This window comes from Lissotriton vulgaris, chromosome 4_1 (genome assembly GCF_964263255.1).
Source record: "Lissotriton vulgaris chromosome 4_1, aLisVul1.2, whole genome shotgun sequence".
NCBI classification, from domain to species: domain Eukaryota; kingdom Metazoa; phylum Chordata; class Amphibia; order Caudata; family Salamandridae; genus Lissotriton; species Lissotriton vulgaris.
This window is the reverse complement of record NC_141691.1, coordinates 1,900,778,310-1,900,795,700: the sequence shown is the minus strand read 5'-3', so window position 1 is coordinate 1,900,795,700 and position 17,391 is coordinate 1,900,778,310. Positions and strand designations below refer to the sequence as shown.

At 45.9% G+C, this 17,391-nt stretch overlaps 1 protein-coding gene across 5 annotated transcripts in view; it reads right to left on the bottom strand.

Annotated features, from left to right (window-relative positions):
• Positions 1-17,391, bottom strand: part of EFR3A (EFR3 homolog A) — a 1,108,455-nt gene that overhangs the window by 211,850 nt on the left and 879,214 nt on the right. For all 5 annotated transcript variants that reach the window (XM_086966224.1, XM_086966228.1, XM_086966225.1 and 2 more), the window contains one exon: positions 13,236-13,303. In XM_086966224.1, the coding sequence (XP_086822350.1) occupies positions 13,236-13,303 (68 nt within the window). The remainder of the gene's footprint in view (positions 1-13,235; positions 13,304-17,391) is intronic.

The following is a 17,391-nucleotide window of genomic DNA, read 5'->3' as shown; positions in this document are numbered from 1 at the left end:
GCCTTTGATGTTGTTTCCACGATATCCACCCCGGTTGCCTTTGTTGTAGGTGGTTTGTGTACTTCCTTTACTATACTGTGTCTGCTGTGTGTTGTGGCCTCTTGAAGATCCTCTATTATTGGAGCGGCGAAAATAGCCAACCCGAAACTGCTGCGACTGCAGAGCCCCCATAGACTTTGCAGTGTCGGTGTCTTTCTTAATTTTTTTAAGGGTGGTGTCAACCTCAGGTCCAAATAAGTAGTCCGGGTTAACTGGCTGATTAAGTATAGTAGTTTGTATTTCCAGTTTGAATCCCGAGATTCTTAACCAGGCATGCCTTCTTAACATGACGCTAGTGTTAATGGCCCTGGCTGCAGTGTCAGCTGCGTCTAGTGCACACTTGATGGAAGCATTGGTTATAAGCTTTCCTTCCTGGATTAGCAGCTCTGCCCCCTCCTTGTACTGATCTGGTAGGTGTTGCAACAGTGTCTCAAGGGTATCATAATGTGCCCTGTCATATCTGGCTAAGAGTGCCTGAGTGTTGGCAATGCGCCAGATGTTAGCAGCCTGCGCTGCCACCCTTTTGCCTGATGTTTCCAGTAGTTTTGACTCTTTGTCAGGAGGAGGAGCATCACCTGTAGTCTGGGAGTTTGCTCTCTTACGTGCATTAGAAACAACTAATGAGTCCAATGGCAGCTGTCCCTTTATATACGTAGGGTCCGCAGTTGCCGGTCTATATTTCTTTTCAATTCTAGGGTTTAATAACCTCGCTCTGGTGGTCTCCTTAAAAATGTCATTAGCATGCTTAAGGACCCCTTTTAGCATGGGTAGAGTCTTGACTGATCTTTCCGATGTGGAAAAGGTGTCAACCAGGAAATCCTCCTCAATAGGGTCAGCATGTAGTTGGACCTTATGGTTATCCACTGCCCTTTCAATAAGGGTGTTAAAGGCAGTAGTGTCATCAGTAGGAGATGTATTCACATTGTATGTATGTGTGTCAGGGGCATTTTGTGGATCCCCTGTGTCAGTTGGGTCTGCCATGGTTGGTCCTGATCTTCGGGATCAGTGTCCCCATGATAAGTGGCATCCTCGTCATCATTATCCCCTGCATCCACCTCTGAGTATGTGGGTGAAAAATTCTGAGGGTCTTGTCCATAGGGCTGCAGAGGGTCCACAAGAGCTGGTGATGTGGTTGAGTCCAGCTTTTTTTTCAATGGAATCTTATATGACTCCATGGGTGTTTCTGGTATTATTTTCCTTTTATACATGGATAGTCTACCAGTGTCCGAGTCGATGAACTGCCTCGACTCCTGTTCGTCAGGCTCTTCTGCCATCTCTTGTTCCATCGACACTTTTTTAACGGCTCCGATACCTCTTTTTGGTTCGAACATCTTCGGTCGCACCATCGGTGGCAACCCGAATTTGATTGGTGTTGATGCGGTCTGAATGTCTCCGACCAACTTTGGGGTTGGGGCCTTCTTCGGTCCGACCATTGTAGCCTTTTCTCTGATGCGTTGGAGCGACTCAGACACCTGTTTGGATACGAACGGGGTCGATTGTGTCTATTCGACACGGGCCTTGTGGCCAGTCTTCGTTTTGGTCTCAGGCCTTGTCTGAGGATGAACCTTCTCTTTCGGATCGAGCCTCTTTTCAGTATCGACTCTCTTCGGCGCCGACTTCGCCGGTTCGACAGCCTTGACTTTGGGTTTGGGAGCCCCAACCTTCGGCTCGATGACTTTTTGTAACTTATTGGCATTGTTGGCCTTTGTTTGTTTCTTCGGCTCCGAGGGGTTTGAGGCCTTGGAACCGACTAGAGCCAGCTGCACTTTCGGTTTCGTTTTTGATAGTGATGCTTTCGGTTTCGATTTTCCTGGATCGATGGCATTTTCAATACCGATGGCTCTTTATAAATGTCCGTAGCCGGGCTTTTATGTGGGGCTGTAGGACGATGTGATAGATCTTGGGTAAGGCCCTGTGGCCATCCCTCGACCGGAGCCTTCTCGAGTGCTTTATTGTTAGCCCCCGTATTGACGGGTGGGCCTAGCTCCTCGCCTGAGCTATCGTCTACGGCCCCAAGGGCCTCTGCGTCGTCTCCTACCTCATCAACGACGTCTTCTTCTATTAACACCTCTTCATCTTCGGCGTCATACTCTGAGTCATTCTCCGAAACAGGATCCGAGTTTTCCCCCCGATTCTCCAGATCGATGACCTCCTCGTCTTCGGTCCCGAAGATGTTGTCTGGATTAGGCGCTGACCTTTGCGACTCCAACCGAGCCGCGCTTCAAATCCGAAGAGTTTTCTTCGACCTGAACCGGGCGCAGGCCATAGGGTTGGCTTCGTTGTGATCCGGGGACAGGCACTTGTTGCACACCTGGTGAACATCGATGTGCGGGTATTTTGCATTGCAAAGAGGACACCTCTTGAATGGGCTTCTTTCCATCGTCGATCGAAGATCGGGTCGAGTTGTGAAAAAAAACGAACGAAACGATACAGACGCTCGAAAGCCTTTTGGCTTTGTAGAAAGTTTTCCTAACTTGAGCTAAGATAGTAACATCCGAACCCAATGGCGGAGAAAAACAATTTGAAGATGGAGGGGATTCTCATGCGCACTGTAGTCCAGAGGAGGAGCCACCTATCTCGTGATACTTCGAAGACTCATGTGCAATCATCCGGACCCAACACTAGGCGGCGATCTATGCACAGATATGAATTCAGCAGCCCACATGCCTCGAACCAGACTCAGACACTGTAGGGGCATATTGCCCATGCAGCTATGCCTCCACCGGTGGTATAGTGCACCCTGCCTTAGGTCTCCCAGAGGGGTGACCTACCTATATCATAGGCAGAGGTGTGTAGGCATGGCACCCAGGAAGGTGTGCCATGTCGACTCTTTTAGTTTAGCTACACCACAACACCTAGCCTGAAAGGGCAGGGTGTATGGGTTTAATGTGGGGTTCCTTTAGGGTGGAACAATACATGTTGCAGCCCTAAGGACTTTGGTACTACTGATACATTTTACAAGGGACGTATATGTGGGCCAGAGGTGTGCCAATTGTGGGAGCAATGATGGTACAGTTCTGGAAAAGAACACAGACCCTGGGAAACCTAATTGGCAGGGACCCACGGTCCACTCAGTCAAAGTGCAACAGGCAAATATTACCGTTTATTTTCGAGCTCATTCTGAGCCAGAGACACCCGGACGTGAGGCTGCCTGCATCGTTTCCGCGATTTCAAAGGAGAATATCTTCGGATTATTTAAAAACGGCAGCCCTCACTGGCAACATGTGATGTTTCGCGGTAATACAAGACCAATACGACTCAATTGTTATCGAGTCAGGTAATGAAATTCAACTATTTTCAGTCGCTTTTTCGAGTAAATTTCAGGTGTTGACGCCCCCGCCCACTTACGACCCTTATGTGAGGAGTCATCACTATATATATTGAACTCATGTGGGCCAGTCGTCTCACTTTATCACGGGCCTCATGGCTTAACCTTCGAAAGTATTTTCACTCAATGACATACTCCTGTATATATACATAGCTCTGCTCTATCTACCCTGAAGTACAGATCTAGTTGAAGCCACAGTATATCACTGTTCACCATCAGCTTCATGAGTAGTGGACGGCTACCTGATGAAGGCATGTATGCCGAAACGCGCGTTGTAGACATCTGCCGCACTGCCTGAGTCAACGTTTTCGTCTATCACATGGATTTGTAAATACTTATGACTGTTGATGAATTTATTTCTCTGTAATGATTAATTTGATTCCTAAATGCATAATCGAATCATTGTTTCGTCAATTGAAGTATGAACCTTATACAATTAAAAAAATATATATATATACTTATCAATATAAGTTTTTGCATATGTACATCATGTTCTTGTAGGGTGCTTGTCAAATACATGCCTATATCTCAGACATAGAAAGGTATTCTTTGGTATAGAAATGGTTGACATCGTTTTCTAGCTATAACCTTCTTATACTAGTTTTATTCCCTATGTTATAGCTAGATGTGCTGATAGGGGTCCCTTGTTTCCTAAATAAATATTAAGGGGTAACCATGAAAAAGGGGTACTTTCCTACGGAACTCCGCATGTCATTGCAGTAGTTGCCGCCTTGGTATGAGTAGAATGAGAAAAGACAATCTAATACAGGGCTAGAGGGATGTTTACCGACCGGGCCTAAGTATTATCCCCCGTAGGAATCAACAAACAACTACAAACTTAGGGGTCCAAAAGAGGATTCAATCGTAATCCTCTGCTCGTCAACGCCCTATCAGTAGTACAAGGGTACGAACACAATAATAATACTAACAAACCAGATCACAAGATGTGAAGAACCAGTAACGTGAGTCACCCCTGGTGTAGGATTCCCATCAACAGTCTTGTAATGATCAATATTATCATTTGGAAGTCCTTATCGGGTATTATGTCTCTAGATCATTGAGACCGGCATACCCCGATAACCAGATGCGGGGTAGCGACCCACAATCACTTGGTACTGCCACATAGTGTTGATGTGATGGGAAGTGCAGTGTAAACAAAACAAAAGTAAGTGGTGATCTTAAAAAAGGATAGGGAACTCAACCCAGAAAACTTTAATAATTGTTGGCCCCTTCCTTAATAAAAACCAGAACAGTATAACATCGTAATCGCAGTCCAAACAAATAGCTGCGAGGAGACCAACATGTTTCAGCCACTAAGGGATAACGCCTTCGGCTTTCGTCAGGGTCTCTGTTCTCAAGTGATACTACTGCATAGATTGTGAATAAAGTGTGAAAAATAAGAAAAAAACACACAAGTGAAAACCAGTAAAGGATATAATGTTCCTTCGACTGTGTCACATCCCCTCTTCGGAACCTGGTTGAGTATTTACTGTTTAGGGAGGACAAACATACAGGAAAATCACAATCCGCTACACTGGTCTGCAGAAAACATATTAAATTGTTTCACAAAGAATGTAAATGCTTGCTTACTCACCCAGAGTGTCCGGGGAGTGGACCTCACCTCTTCCTGGACCTGGCTCAGGATATATGAGACCCCGCTCTACAATACCAAAACCAACTGCGTAAAAAACAAAGACCAGAAGCCCAGACAAGATGCTGCTCTGGCAATGTATAAAACTACGTAGTCCACAGTGTTCTGTACATGGAGCTAATTAACACCCATCTACAGGTTCACACACAACCTCTATCCACCTCCCTGTCCACTATCGGCTAAACAGAACCTGCTCACTGCGCAGTTTCTTATATACCACATATGTCTAGCACAATGCAACCCTCTAGTGATAGGCTAGCAACACAGGTAATCCTACCTGTCCGTCGGTATCTCCGGCTGTGACTGAGTCAGGGGGAGGCACAGTCACCTGTGAGCTCTGGCTACTTGACTTCTGGCTATGCATCCCACAGATCACCACTTACTTTTGTTTTGTTTACACTGCACTTCCCATCACATCAACACTATGTGGCAGTACCAAGTGATTGTGGGTCGCTACCCCGCATCTGGTTATCGGGGTATGCCGGTCTCAATGATCTAGAGACATAATACCCGATAAGGACTTCCAAATGATAATATTGATCATTACAAGACTGTTGATGGGAATCCTACACCAGGGGTGACTCACGTTACTGGTTCTTCACATCTTGTGATCTGGTTTGTTAGTATTATTATTGTGTTCGTACCCTTGTACTACTGATAGGGCGTTGACGAGCAGAGGATTACGATTGAATCCTCTTTTGGATCCCTAAGTTATGAGTAGAATGAGGCCATAACTCTTTTGGGGCTCCTTCTTAGCTAGTGGGTAGCCGATTTTAATCCAGGTCACTATGCACCTAGAGATGGTTCCTTTCTGGAATACCTTGCCCTGAGAAACCCAGTGGATCTGGACTGATCATGAGGGTTTTTTTGGAATACAGTTAATTTATTTTATAGATTTTATATAGCGCTGGCTAGACCCAGAGGTATCAGAGTGCTTTACATGAGTATCAAATCATAGTTACAGGTTACATCGTTACAAAGGTTACACAGTTATTAGAGCATGGCAACATAGTAACTTGTAAGGTCGAGATAAACAATAAGCACAAATACGTAAGGGGAAAAGCAGGCAAGGGGAGAGATTCAGGGGAAGGGGGTAGGAGCAGGGGAAGTAGACATATAATGAAGGCTGGAAAGAGGAGGGTAGGGTGAGAGAAACTGCTTGGAAAGAGGAGGGGGAAGGGCGACAGGGCCAAAAACCGGTAGACGAGTCAAAGCAACGTCCAAAGTCTGGTAAGCTGTGATCCCAGGGGAAGTGGTATCACTTCCCTATCGCTGTTGCGAGAGGCTCCCTTTACGCAGTGGACTCTCTCAGAGGGGTCTATGTAGTGTCTCCTATGCATTCTAGGGATTAAGAAGAGCAAAGAATGCCAGGAGGATGACAGCCTGCCCAACATAGAAAGACGTTACTTCTTTTGGCAGAAATACATCTCAAATTCTCAATACCAATTTTTCTGGAATAAATGTGGCATTAAGTGGCTGAACCAAGAGTGCCTGCATCTCAGGGAGGCAACAAATTGACATTATCCCAACCAGAACTACCAATTTCAGAGTAAAGAGGCACAGTGAACAACTGAGTACAGGCTCAAATGCGTGAAAATGTGAAAAGTAAGAACCAAATTCAAGACCCACTCTGGCATCACAAAGGACTTTGGCAGGAACAAGTGTTGCAATCCTTTAAGAAAACTCATCGTAATAGGTGATTTGAACAATGAAAGCTGCTCTGGCAAACATCAAAAAGTCGAAAGAGACTACAAAACGCCTTTATCAGTGCCCAGTGCAAGTCCTCACTGGGCCAAATTTGTTTCAGTGCCTGGTGTACAATGGCTTTGCAAAAGGCATCTAGCTGTCAAGCTTACATCAACAACCTCATGAGGGAGATTAATTGGAATTATCCACTGTCCAATCTCCATCCAAGGAAGTGAAGGTTGCTCAAGCCCAGATCCAAGACCCTGCCCGGTTGCTGTGCCAAAAGACCCTCCAGAAGCAGCCGCTTGTTCGAGGGCAGATGCTCATGTCTAGGAGTACTGGATACTTCACTCTCCAGGCCCAATTCAGAGCCGCTAAGATAACAAACAGGAGAGGCATGGAACAGAAAGGCATACAGGAGTCCAGAGTTCCACTTTAGTCAGAATGGCTCTATGAGAGCGAGACCTCTTGGGAACTCCAGTGTACAAAATTGTTGATGCTGTATGGTTTTGGGGGCTGGCAAAAAGATCGAGCCAGGGTTCTCCAAATTACTGTAAGATGCCCTGCACCACCGCTGGTTGTACCTGCCATTTGTGATCCACTAGGTGTTGCCGAGATAGCCAACTCTGGTGTTTAAAGATCCCACCAGGTGGTGCAGGACCAGAGAACTGCGCTGACGATTCGACCAGTTCCAGAGGCGCAGAGCCTCCTAGCACACGACTCAGGACCCCACCCGCAAATCTGCTTGTTGCAATACCAAATGGCGGTGGTGTGTTCCTCTGAGAAACTGTAACAGTCTTCCTTTCATGGAAGGTAATAAGGATTTCAACCACAAGCAAATGGCTCGCAACTCCAAGAGGTTGATGTGAAGTTAGAGCTCTGTCGGAGACTAGAGTCGTCTGATGTCCACCTCTCCCAGATGATCTCACCAACCCAAAAGTGATATGTCTTTCACCAGCAACAGGGATATGCCGCTGGTCCAACTGTGCCTGGTCGAGCAGCCAGACCTTTTGCAGTCTTCTCCAAAACGTGGATGGAATCTAACAGATTTTCTAGCTGCTGGGCCCACTGAGACTTCAGATACCACTGCAAAGCCTGCAACATGCCATCTCGCATGGTCCATGAGCCTTGTGTAGGAAGCTAATAGGCCACAAAGTCTTAGAGGCACTCTCACCAAGACCCAGGACTGAGGTTGAAGCATCGGCATTATAGCCTTAATGTTCTGGACTCGTTGATCCAAAGGGAAGGCCCCAAAAATGTACCATAATCAGAATGACTAAAAAAACTGGAGCCTCTGTGAAGGAGTCAGGTGTCACTTCGGCACTTTGCTAGTGAACCCCAATGATACCAGAAGATTTACCTTCGCATGGAGGTAGTCTGTGACAGACTGTTATGAGACCACCTTAAATAGCTGGTAATCAAGGTAGGGGAAGACTGGTATCCCCGACCTCCGAAGAATGCGCTACCACTGCCATCACTTTTGTGGACTCCAGAGAGAGACTAGTGAGGCCGAATGTGAGCACAGTAAACTGAAAATGCTCCTGGGCTACTGTTGGACTTGGCCCTTTTTGCAGGGTCATCCCTGACCTGTTTGTCTGACTTGGTGTTGGTGGTTTTAGGACTCTGCGCACTTTAGCACTGGTGTCCAGTGTAAAGTGTGTGTGCTCTCTGTGGTATACATGGTAAGATTGGTCTACACCGGTTTGTCATATTTAATTCACCTGTCAGTCCCTAGTAAAGTGGTATCTCAGATACCCAGGGCCAGTACATTAAATGCTACTGGTGGGCTTGCAGCACTGATTGGGCCACAGACCAAAGTAGCCTTTCAAACCTGTCTCAGGCCTCTGCCATTGCAGGGCCTGCGCACGCAGTTTACTGCCACTGTGACGTGGCACATTAAGTGAGTGCCACATCTGGGACTACCCTTTTTCTACATATCAGTCACCCCTAAGGTAGGCCTTGGGCTAGCTCTATGAGCAGGGTGCATTGTGGGTAAAAGGTAGGACATGTGCCTTAACTGTGTGGCATGTGCTGGTAGTGACAAACAGCCATTTTGGTGTCTCACTGCTGTGAGGCTGCCCTCTCATTGTAATGCATTGGGGATTCCCTTATATGTGCTTCAGTGGTAATGCCTGATCTGAGAGGAGTAGAGTGGTCAAATTTGGTATGTTTGGAATAGTGGTAATAAATGCTGCGGAATGGTGTTTGCAGATTTATTATCACTATTTTAGAAATGCCACTTTTAGAAGTGGGCATTTCTGTGTGCTATGTGTCTTTGTGCCTGCCTGATCAGTATTGCATGTCTTGCTCTGGAGTGACAGGGGCTGGGTGAGTTAGCACTAGGCTGAATAGGCCAATATGCATTTGGAGTGGTGGGAGGAGTAGTACCTAGGACTGAATGGGACTGTGCCTGCCTTCCACAATGCTGGCACCGCCCCCCTGTGGTGTGTCTGGGGCCAGAGCCTACACTGACAAAGAGGGTGGTGGTGCACCTTTAGAGAAAGGTGTGAGTGCCCCCAGAACTGGTTTGGGCCAGGTGCAGGACCCTGTGGCAGGGGGACAACAAAGACCTAGCTGGTATAAGTATTGAGGCTGTGAGTTTGCTTGGAACTGAAGACGACACTGCGTGGGACTGCCAGGAGGAAGCGCCTGGGGTCTGGACTATTCTGGGGGACTGAGGGAAGGACAGCACCTCTGTCCTGAAGCCCATTATGCTGGCCTGCCTGGCTGTCCCTTAGCACTCTTCCAGGAGTGCTGCTATGCCCCTGGTCTGGACAGATCTGGGTGCTCGGTTCTCGTGGGGCTCGTGGCCCAGAACCTGGCCTGGGTGCACTGGAGTTCATTTACCTGAGCCTCAGGTGTGGGCTCATACTGCAGTCCAGCGTGTGGATTGCTGTGCCTGTACCCCAGAAGCGCTGAGTTTCTTGAGGAAAACGGCAGCGGCCGGAGGGCGGGTCAGTGCACCATCTAGCCAGCCCGTAGTGAGCGCTCTGCTTCTGTTGCCTTGAAGTGCCTAGGTGGGGGCATTGTGCCCAGAGCAGCATGGGGAGTGCTTGAGGACTTCGGTGACCTGTGCATTTGAACCCCTGACGTGGGCTCTCTTTGAAGTGTCCCACGGCGGGTGCAGAGAGCAATCATAACATGAAATGAGGCCATCGAAGGGAAAGCTCCTGCAGCCACCGGAAGTCAGGCAAACTTGAAGCCTGGTTGTGGACGGGGCCAACTGCAGTGAGTGGTTAAGCAGGGAAGAACCCGGACGACAGAGACTTCACTCCGTGAAGAGAGGCAAGCCCCACATCCCCAGCGAGGAAGGTTCTGCAGCACAGGGTAAGCTGCCAGAGGCGTGGGGCGACAGAAGAGCCTCCCTGGTCCCGTGAAATCAGCCCTGGAGAAACAGGAGGAAAGTGGGCCAGTTGCCGACCTCACCTAGAAGGAAAATGCTGAGAAGAGAGCCGTCCGGTCCGGCTGAACCAGAAGGAGGTCGCTTGGGTGCTCCCGCTCAAAGGAGGTGCCCCAGGCAAGTGAGAGGAGTAGCGGGAGCTTTACCTAGTGCATGTTGCATCCCCCGCCCGCATTCGGTGCGCTGGGCACCAGGGCCATTCTTTGTGTGGTTAGGCCGGGGCGCGACCTCGACAGAGGCCCCCATGCCATACATTCACGCATTCCCCAACTTGCTGCAACTAAGTCGCATGATAGTGGGCAGCTGCACTCCTACATAATGTTGGGGGCATTTTCGAATGGCATTCCGGGGAAGCCCAGTAGGGTCCCCGGATTTGTTAGTTGCTATCTGTGAGAAGCCTAGGGGAAGAACATTAGGTATTGTCATAGGAGCGCAGAGGCCTCTCTAACTGTTGTTATGCAGTCCTGGTCAGCAGATGCTGGTCTTTCCTAGATGCTATGACCTGATGTGAGTAGGTTTCTGGATATTACGTTGCCAGGATTTGGCACCATGGGTACAGCGATGTGATGGTAATTTGTACCCTAGCAATTCGTGTGCATTGCACCCTGATGTCATGTTGTCTCATACAAGGGGATTCACAGGGATTCGGTTTATGCCTAATGTCTACTGCAAGTTTTTACTGTGGTGCCTTATGTTGAGGATGTATATGTGTACTGGGCAATGCTGATTATTATCCCATGGTTCATGCCTCATGCTTTCTGGTAAGTGCACTCTTACCAGTAAGTGCTGGTTGTCCTCCCTAACGGTTATTTGTGCACTGATTATGACAGTGGCTTGATTGGCCCTGTGATGTATATAATCCCTGTAAAGAGATACGTAGTGCCAGGTGGCACAGTGTATATTTATGATATTGCATTCTAATGTGTTTTATGGATAATAAAAAGGCTATTTTTATATAACCTTGTGTGGAGTTTCTTTTGTAGTGTGCCTAGAGTGTCGCTGCTGTGTGTGTGTTGCAAAATACGCTTTACACATTGCCTCTGAGATAAGCCTGGCTGCTCTGCCAAGCTACCAAAGGGGTGAGCAGGGGTTATCTTCAGTGTGTAACTCCCTTGCCCTGACTAGAGTGGTGGTTTCTGCCTGGTGTAGGCGCATGTCCCAGCCAACCAGAAATCCCATTTTTAACAACTACCCTGGACTGCAAATAGTGTCTGTGGGCCTGTAGGACGGAAACATGGAACTAGGTGTCTCCTGAATCCAGGGCAGACACAACCTGTGCTAGCATTAGCATCTTTAATTAGTCCTTTCTCAGGAAGAAGTTGAAAGGGTGAAGATCTAAAATAGGAAGATGGACTCCATCCTTTTAGATGCTAGGAAATAACAGGAATAACATCCAGTCCCTATTTTCGAGGCGGACACACCCTCTATGGCTCTATTCACCAGAAGAGCCTTACGACTTACCTGAAGACTTGGACAACAACAAAGACTTGTGGGAAATGCACTGAGAGTCAGAATGAATCTGCACCATCAACCTTGAGCAGGACTTTTGAGAATTATTTCGGTGTTCAATTACATATAGCTTGGCTTCACGTACTTGGAACTCCTTCAGATTTAGAAGGGCAAATTCCTTGCACAACTTGGCGTTGTGGCCCGAACCCAAACACCAGAGACCTGCCTTGTGCGCATCTGTCACAGACATCTGTTTGTGACAGTCTGTACAAGTTTTAATCCATTTAGTTTAAGGAGGGGACATTGCCCCTTGCTCACTGAAAAATTGAAATGTAGAGAAAAAACTAGTCAACTGACCCAGAAATATTTTGCTTCTTAAGGCTATAGTTTCCTTTTTTCTACAAAACAAAGGGAAAGTTATGCTAACCTATTTTCTTAACCTTAAACACTATTCCAAGAAAAAATGTAGCCTGACACTTTTCACTGATACCCACCATCTCCTGTCAGTCTAATAGTGTCAGGAGAAGGAGCCTGTCTACATTAGCATTTTTAGCACATACAAAAATAGCAAGCTAGAGTCAAAGCTAAGATTCGCCACACAGAATATAAAATATATAATTACAGATTGTAAACATGTTTTTCAAACTACTTGAAGTCTTTCAACTTGCACTCAGACTATGATTTCGATTACATTCTTCAGAAAGATCAAGTCTTGCTATCACTAACTACACAAAAACAGTCATGATCAAGATGTATTAGCACACAGGATTCTGTCCTGTTTTGATGATAGTACTGCGATTTTAATAGCATCACTACACGCTCAAACTAACCTCAATCGTCTCCTTTCCAAATGCTTTCGTGTCTGTTCTTTTCAACAGCTCATGTGGGCTGACAACATCCTTGAGTCTATCTGTATACTCATCTCTTTGGCTAAACACCAAAAAGGACATAGAGGCAGCCTTCGGTGATCCTGGCAGCGCCGTCTCCTCTTGCAACAATTTGTCAGTCCCTGGTCTTCTGGCAACCAGGACACCAGCGACAGTCCTTGGGTGACCAGCACACCAGCTGGACCAGTGAACTTAGCCACATTGGGTGTAGCCTCTTGTCTATCTTGGACTTGATCCTGGCAGCGCCGTCTCCTCTTACTAGCAATTTGCCAGTCCCTGGTCTTCTGGCAACCAGGACACCAGCGACAGTCCTAGGACGACCAGCCCACCAGCTAGACCACTGAACTTAGCCACATTGGGTGTAGCCTCTTGTCTATCTTGGACTGTCAACAGGGATGTCACCAATGAAATGCACTGCACTTTTTCAATACTCGAACACTCTGGTAGATCACTGAAGAGAGGACAGTTTTCAGGTGCATGAAAACCATGCACAACAATTTCTATTTCTAAAATTAGATGTGGGAGCTGTTAAACCAGTTCTTAGTGTACAGCTGTAGATTTATCATTTGTGACAGTAATATAGTACGTGTCAAAATCAAGCCTGTCTTAATCAGTACACGTCTATGTTTACCTTCAAAGTCCATTACACTCCCATTTAGCATGTCATGAATCCTTCTAATTGGATAACTAATTAAACCCTCTAAATATTTATCCACTGATACAGTTTCTATAAATGACTCATTTCTCGCAAAACTTAGCACAAGTAGAGTTATGGCAACTACACCACCCACATACCTGGATTTGTCTCGGAAAATTATTTCAGGCAAGAAATAGGGTGCTTCCACATTTCTTGTTTCTATTACCTGAAGATGAAAAAGAATGAGAACATTATGGCAAATACAGGTCGCTTTATGCAGGGGAGACACATCAGTGAAAGAAAACGACAAGATTGTAGTCACGTTATCATGTTAAAGAATATTACAAAACAGATCAGGGAATCCTTTATTCTGGGCCAACAGAGTACCCTAATGTAATCCACGTGGACCCTCATCATCAGGGCACAAAAATATTTTAACTGTAAGTATGTTAGCATTTCACAACACCGAAGTCTTAACTGTTCCTGTACTGCTGCACAGACCTTTGGAATACCCGCAAATTGTTGTTGCAATCAGAACACTGTTATTGGAAAGACATTTTAAGAGATTTAGAATAGTAGATAGTTGCTGCATGGTCTAGACAAGCCATGAAGGGTAGAACCCTTCCTCAACTTCCCCATACAGGGCCGGCTTTAGAGCTGGTGGCGCCCGGTGCGACCATCTTTTTAAACCCATGACCTCCTCCTCGAATTCCTGAGGGCCTGTCATCTCTCAAACACATTTAATTTATTGAACAGAGCTGGTAAAGGCTGGCTCCACTAATCCACTCAGCTATCCACATAAAATACAGATCTGTTCTGTGCAGCAGGTATATTAACCCTCTGAGCTACCTTAGATGAGTCAAAACTGCCAAAAGACAAACCTCTGATCCCTCTATCTAGCAGGAACATTAATCACAAGTTAGTGTGACATTTTTATTGCTGCCTGAAAGAAGGACCAGCAAGGAACTATGAAGCAGGTGATTTTAAATCGTATGTTATTGCTAAACACAGTGCCTCCCCTGAGGATAGTGACCCCTCTCAAAGTCAGCGCCCATGCAGCCGCACCAGTAGCACCGATCTAAAGCCGGTCCTGTCCCCATACACTTCTTCCGCTAGCCTCTATCGAGAATTATGCTGAAGTGAAGAGTCCATCTTTCTGGAGGTATTACTGCACCTCTTGGACTTTCATGACTTGCTGAATCCACGTTCAGCAACTTCCATAAAGATTTAAAATCTTTGTTTCTTAAGCACAATAAACATATTCTCATTTTCACTTAAGAGCTTCCTCCTTATTTACAACTAAACAGCTATGTTTGTGTTCCTGTCTTGTCTTTATCTACGACTGAGAGGTGAAGGGAGTTGGCAATTGGTCAAAGACAAATAAACAGTGCAACTCTATTGGCTACACAATAAGAACGAGGAATCACTAAATAAGGTCAAGGAGTTTTATTACAAGTTAGCAGTCAGGTTAATGTAAATTAATCTCAATACTGTGCTGTAAATGGATAGCCAACCCTCCTAAAGAAGTTCTGGCGCAACAGTATGAGACAAACAAGAAGTTCAGACACAACAATACAAAGATTTAACAGTACAATCTGATGTTCAGAAAAGAGTCTTCTACCTTCTCTTTTAAACATAAGTCAATTAATTTAGAGTCTAAAATGAATGAGGGTGGTTAAATCTAAAAAGGATCTAAAAAAGTCAGAAAATATGGAAGGAAAAAAAATACAGAAGGTTGTGGGAAGGCCTCCATTTCGGAGGCCCGGTCAAAGGTTTTCTTAGGATAGGGAAACAAGTGTTAGTCTAAGTCACACTCATCAAGGAAATCAGAAGGGTAAGCATAGAGGTCTGTGCCTCTCAAAGTCCAAAGGAAAAGTGGCCAACATCAACCACCAGGGGCTCCATTGTCCCTACCATTCTCACGGTGTGAGCTGCAACATTAATAGATTCTTCCAGAACAAACCAGGGAAGAACATCGCCCTTGGCTATCTGTAACTCCTCGCAACATTACTGAATAGAGTTGACACTCTATGTTCTATGTCAGGGTCTTCTTCTCAGGCTCTTTATCGCTACTACAGTTACATCTATTCTCAAACCAACAAACTATGTGAATGCACATACGAGGAAAAGACACGCAAACAGAAAGGGACAACAGTTTTCATGCAGAAAGAAATACAGGCCTAGTTAAGTCGAGCATCTTATTCAATGGTGCACATTAATATGTGTGAATGCACGAATAGAAGTGTAACTAAGAACTACATTATGAATACCAATGCCTAAACATTAGTGCAATTGTTCTTGTTTATAAAGTAAATACATGTTAATAGTGTAAGGATGGTTTAATAAAATCTCTAAAGACTACAATTCATTTAATAGGATTAAGGCACACAGTATATATGAATCTTTATTTCTACAAGTAATGGACTTAATTTCATAATTCAAATGCAACACTTTCCATTAATGAAGTAAGGACACACTGAATATGTAGAGCTAAATGCATGTATATATTGTGTATTTGTGATGTGTAAGGGTGGAGCCAAAATGACGCTGCTCCAGATCTCTTTAACGGTCTGTCCATTCCTATCGAACCCTGGTGTCATTCCCGAGATCTGGCTCTTACTTCTGATGGTAGCCTCTGGTCTTTGAGTTTATTGCACCATTTCAAGCCCTAGATTCACATGCTTAGTCAACCTCCCTGAGGTTTCACATGTCTAACTGCTCCAATCAAAATTATTTTGCACATCACTTTCTCCTCCTCCTCATACATTCTTTTCTGTTTCCTGCACCTAGGTAAACCTTCATGTAGCTTGTGAACTGCTACCTGCCTGTCTGCCTGAACGAATATTTGCCTGTCTGTTTCTGCCCCTTGGAGCACAGTGCATTGACTCACTGGGACCCATGGCACAGCTTCCATGGTGCACTGTGAGTTGCTACTCGCTTGTCTGTGTCCTGTGTTTACCTGGTTGAATCCAGAGTTCTTTTACATAGATATGTCTTTGTCAGACGTCCAAGAAACCAATGGCCACACGGTCTCCCTCAACACTATTCCCATTAGCACATTTGTTGTCCTTCCACTGGCCCTTTTTTAAAAACGTTTACTGTACAGAAGAACACTAAGTTTTAAGTTGTCAAACTGGCGACACTTGGCACCGGCTGGACATCCTAAGAAAATAAATACTCGGCTGCACCACTCGGTTTTCAAACAGCCCCAGAGAATACCTACATCACACAACGTGAAGGTCTGCTGGTCACGCCGAACTTTACTCTGATGCGAGCCTGTTTTAGCTACGATATGTTGATTAGGTTTTTATTTATTTATTTATTTGTATTTTGTAAAACGCATGGTTACACTAGCAAGTGTGTCCCCGCGCTCATTGCTACAGTTGTTTCCAGGAGTTCATGGCATGATTGCGTGAAGGGTGAAGGGTCGTTAACCAGTCTTAGTCTTTGGGGAAGAGGACTGTTTTCAGGTCTCTTCGAAAGTTAGACTCAGAGGGCTCCAGACGCAGTTTTTCTGGCAGCTGGTTCCATATCCTAGCGGTCATAACTCTAAAAGATTTTCCACCCATTCTGGCTGTTTTGACCTTCGGGACCTGTACTTGCCCAGTGCCGCATGATCTAAGCTGGCGGGTGGGCTCGTATCGTTTCAAAAGCCCATATAGATATCTTGGGCCTTTACCATGAAGGATGCGATGTCCTACACATAGGGCTTTGAAAGTCACCCGTTCCCTAATCAGGAGCCAGTGAAGGGTTTTCAGTGCTTTTTTCGATGATGCTCTTCTGGGTAGTTGTAGGATCAAGCAGGCCGCTGCACTCTGTATTCGTTGTAGTCTTGAGAGGCTTTTTACGCTGGCCCCTAGATACAGTGCATTTTCATAGTCCAGCCTAGATGTTATAAGGGTATGGACCAGGGTCTGGCGTACCGGTATGGGCATAAGGTCCAGCGTTTTCCTAAGGACCCGCAATATCCCAAAACAGGTGCCTGCCACTTGTTTGGTTTGGTGGTCGAACGATAGGTTTTTGTCTAGCCAGACCCCTAAGTTTTTTACTAGATTACTCGGTGTGGGTAGTTCACCCAGTTCTTCCGGCCACCAGGCTGAGGTCCACACTGATGGAGATTTACCTACAATCAATACCTCCGTCTTATTTCCTTTAAGGCGTAGGCAGTTTTCCGCCATCCACAGTGCCTCCTTCTGCATGCAGGACGCGAAGTTGTTAGCGCATTGCTCCTCTGGTTGCGTAAGAGTCGCAATCAGTTGCGTATCGTCTGCATATGACACTATCTCAACCCCATATGTGTCTGTAATTCCTCCT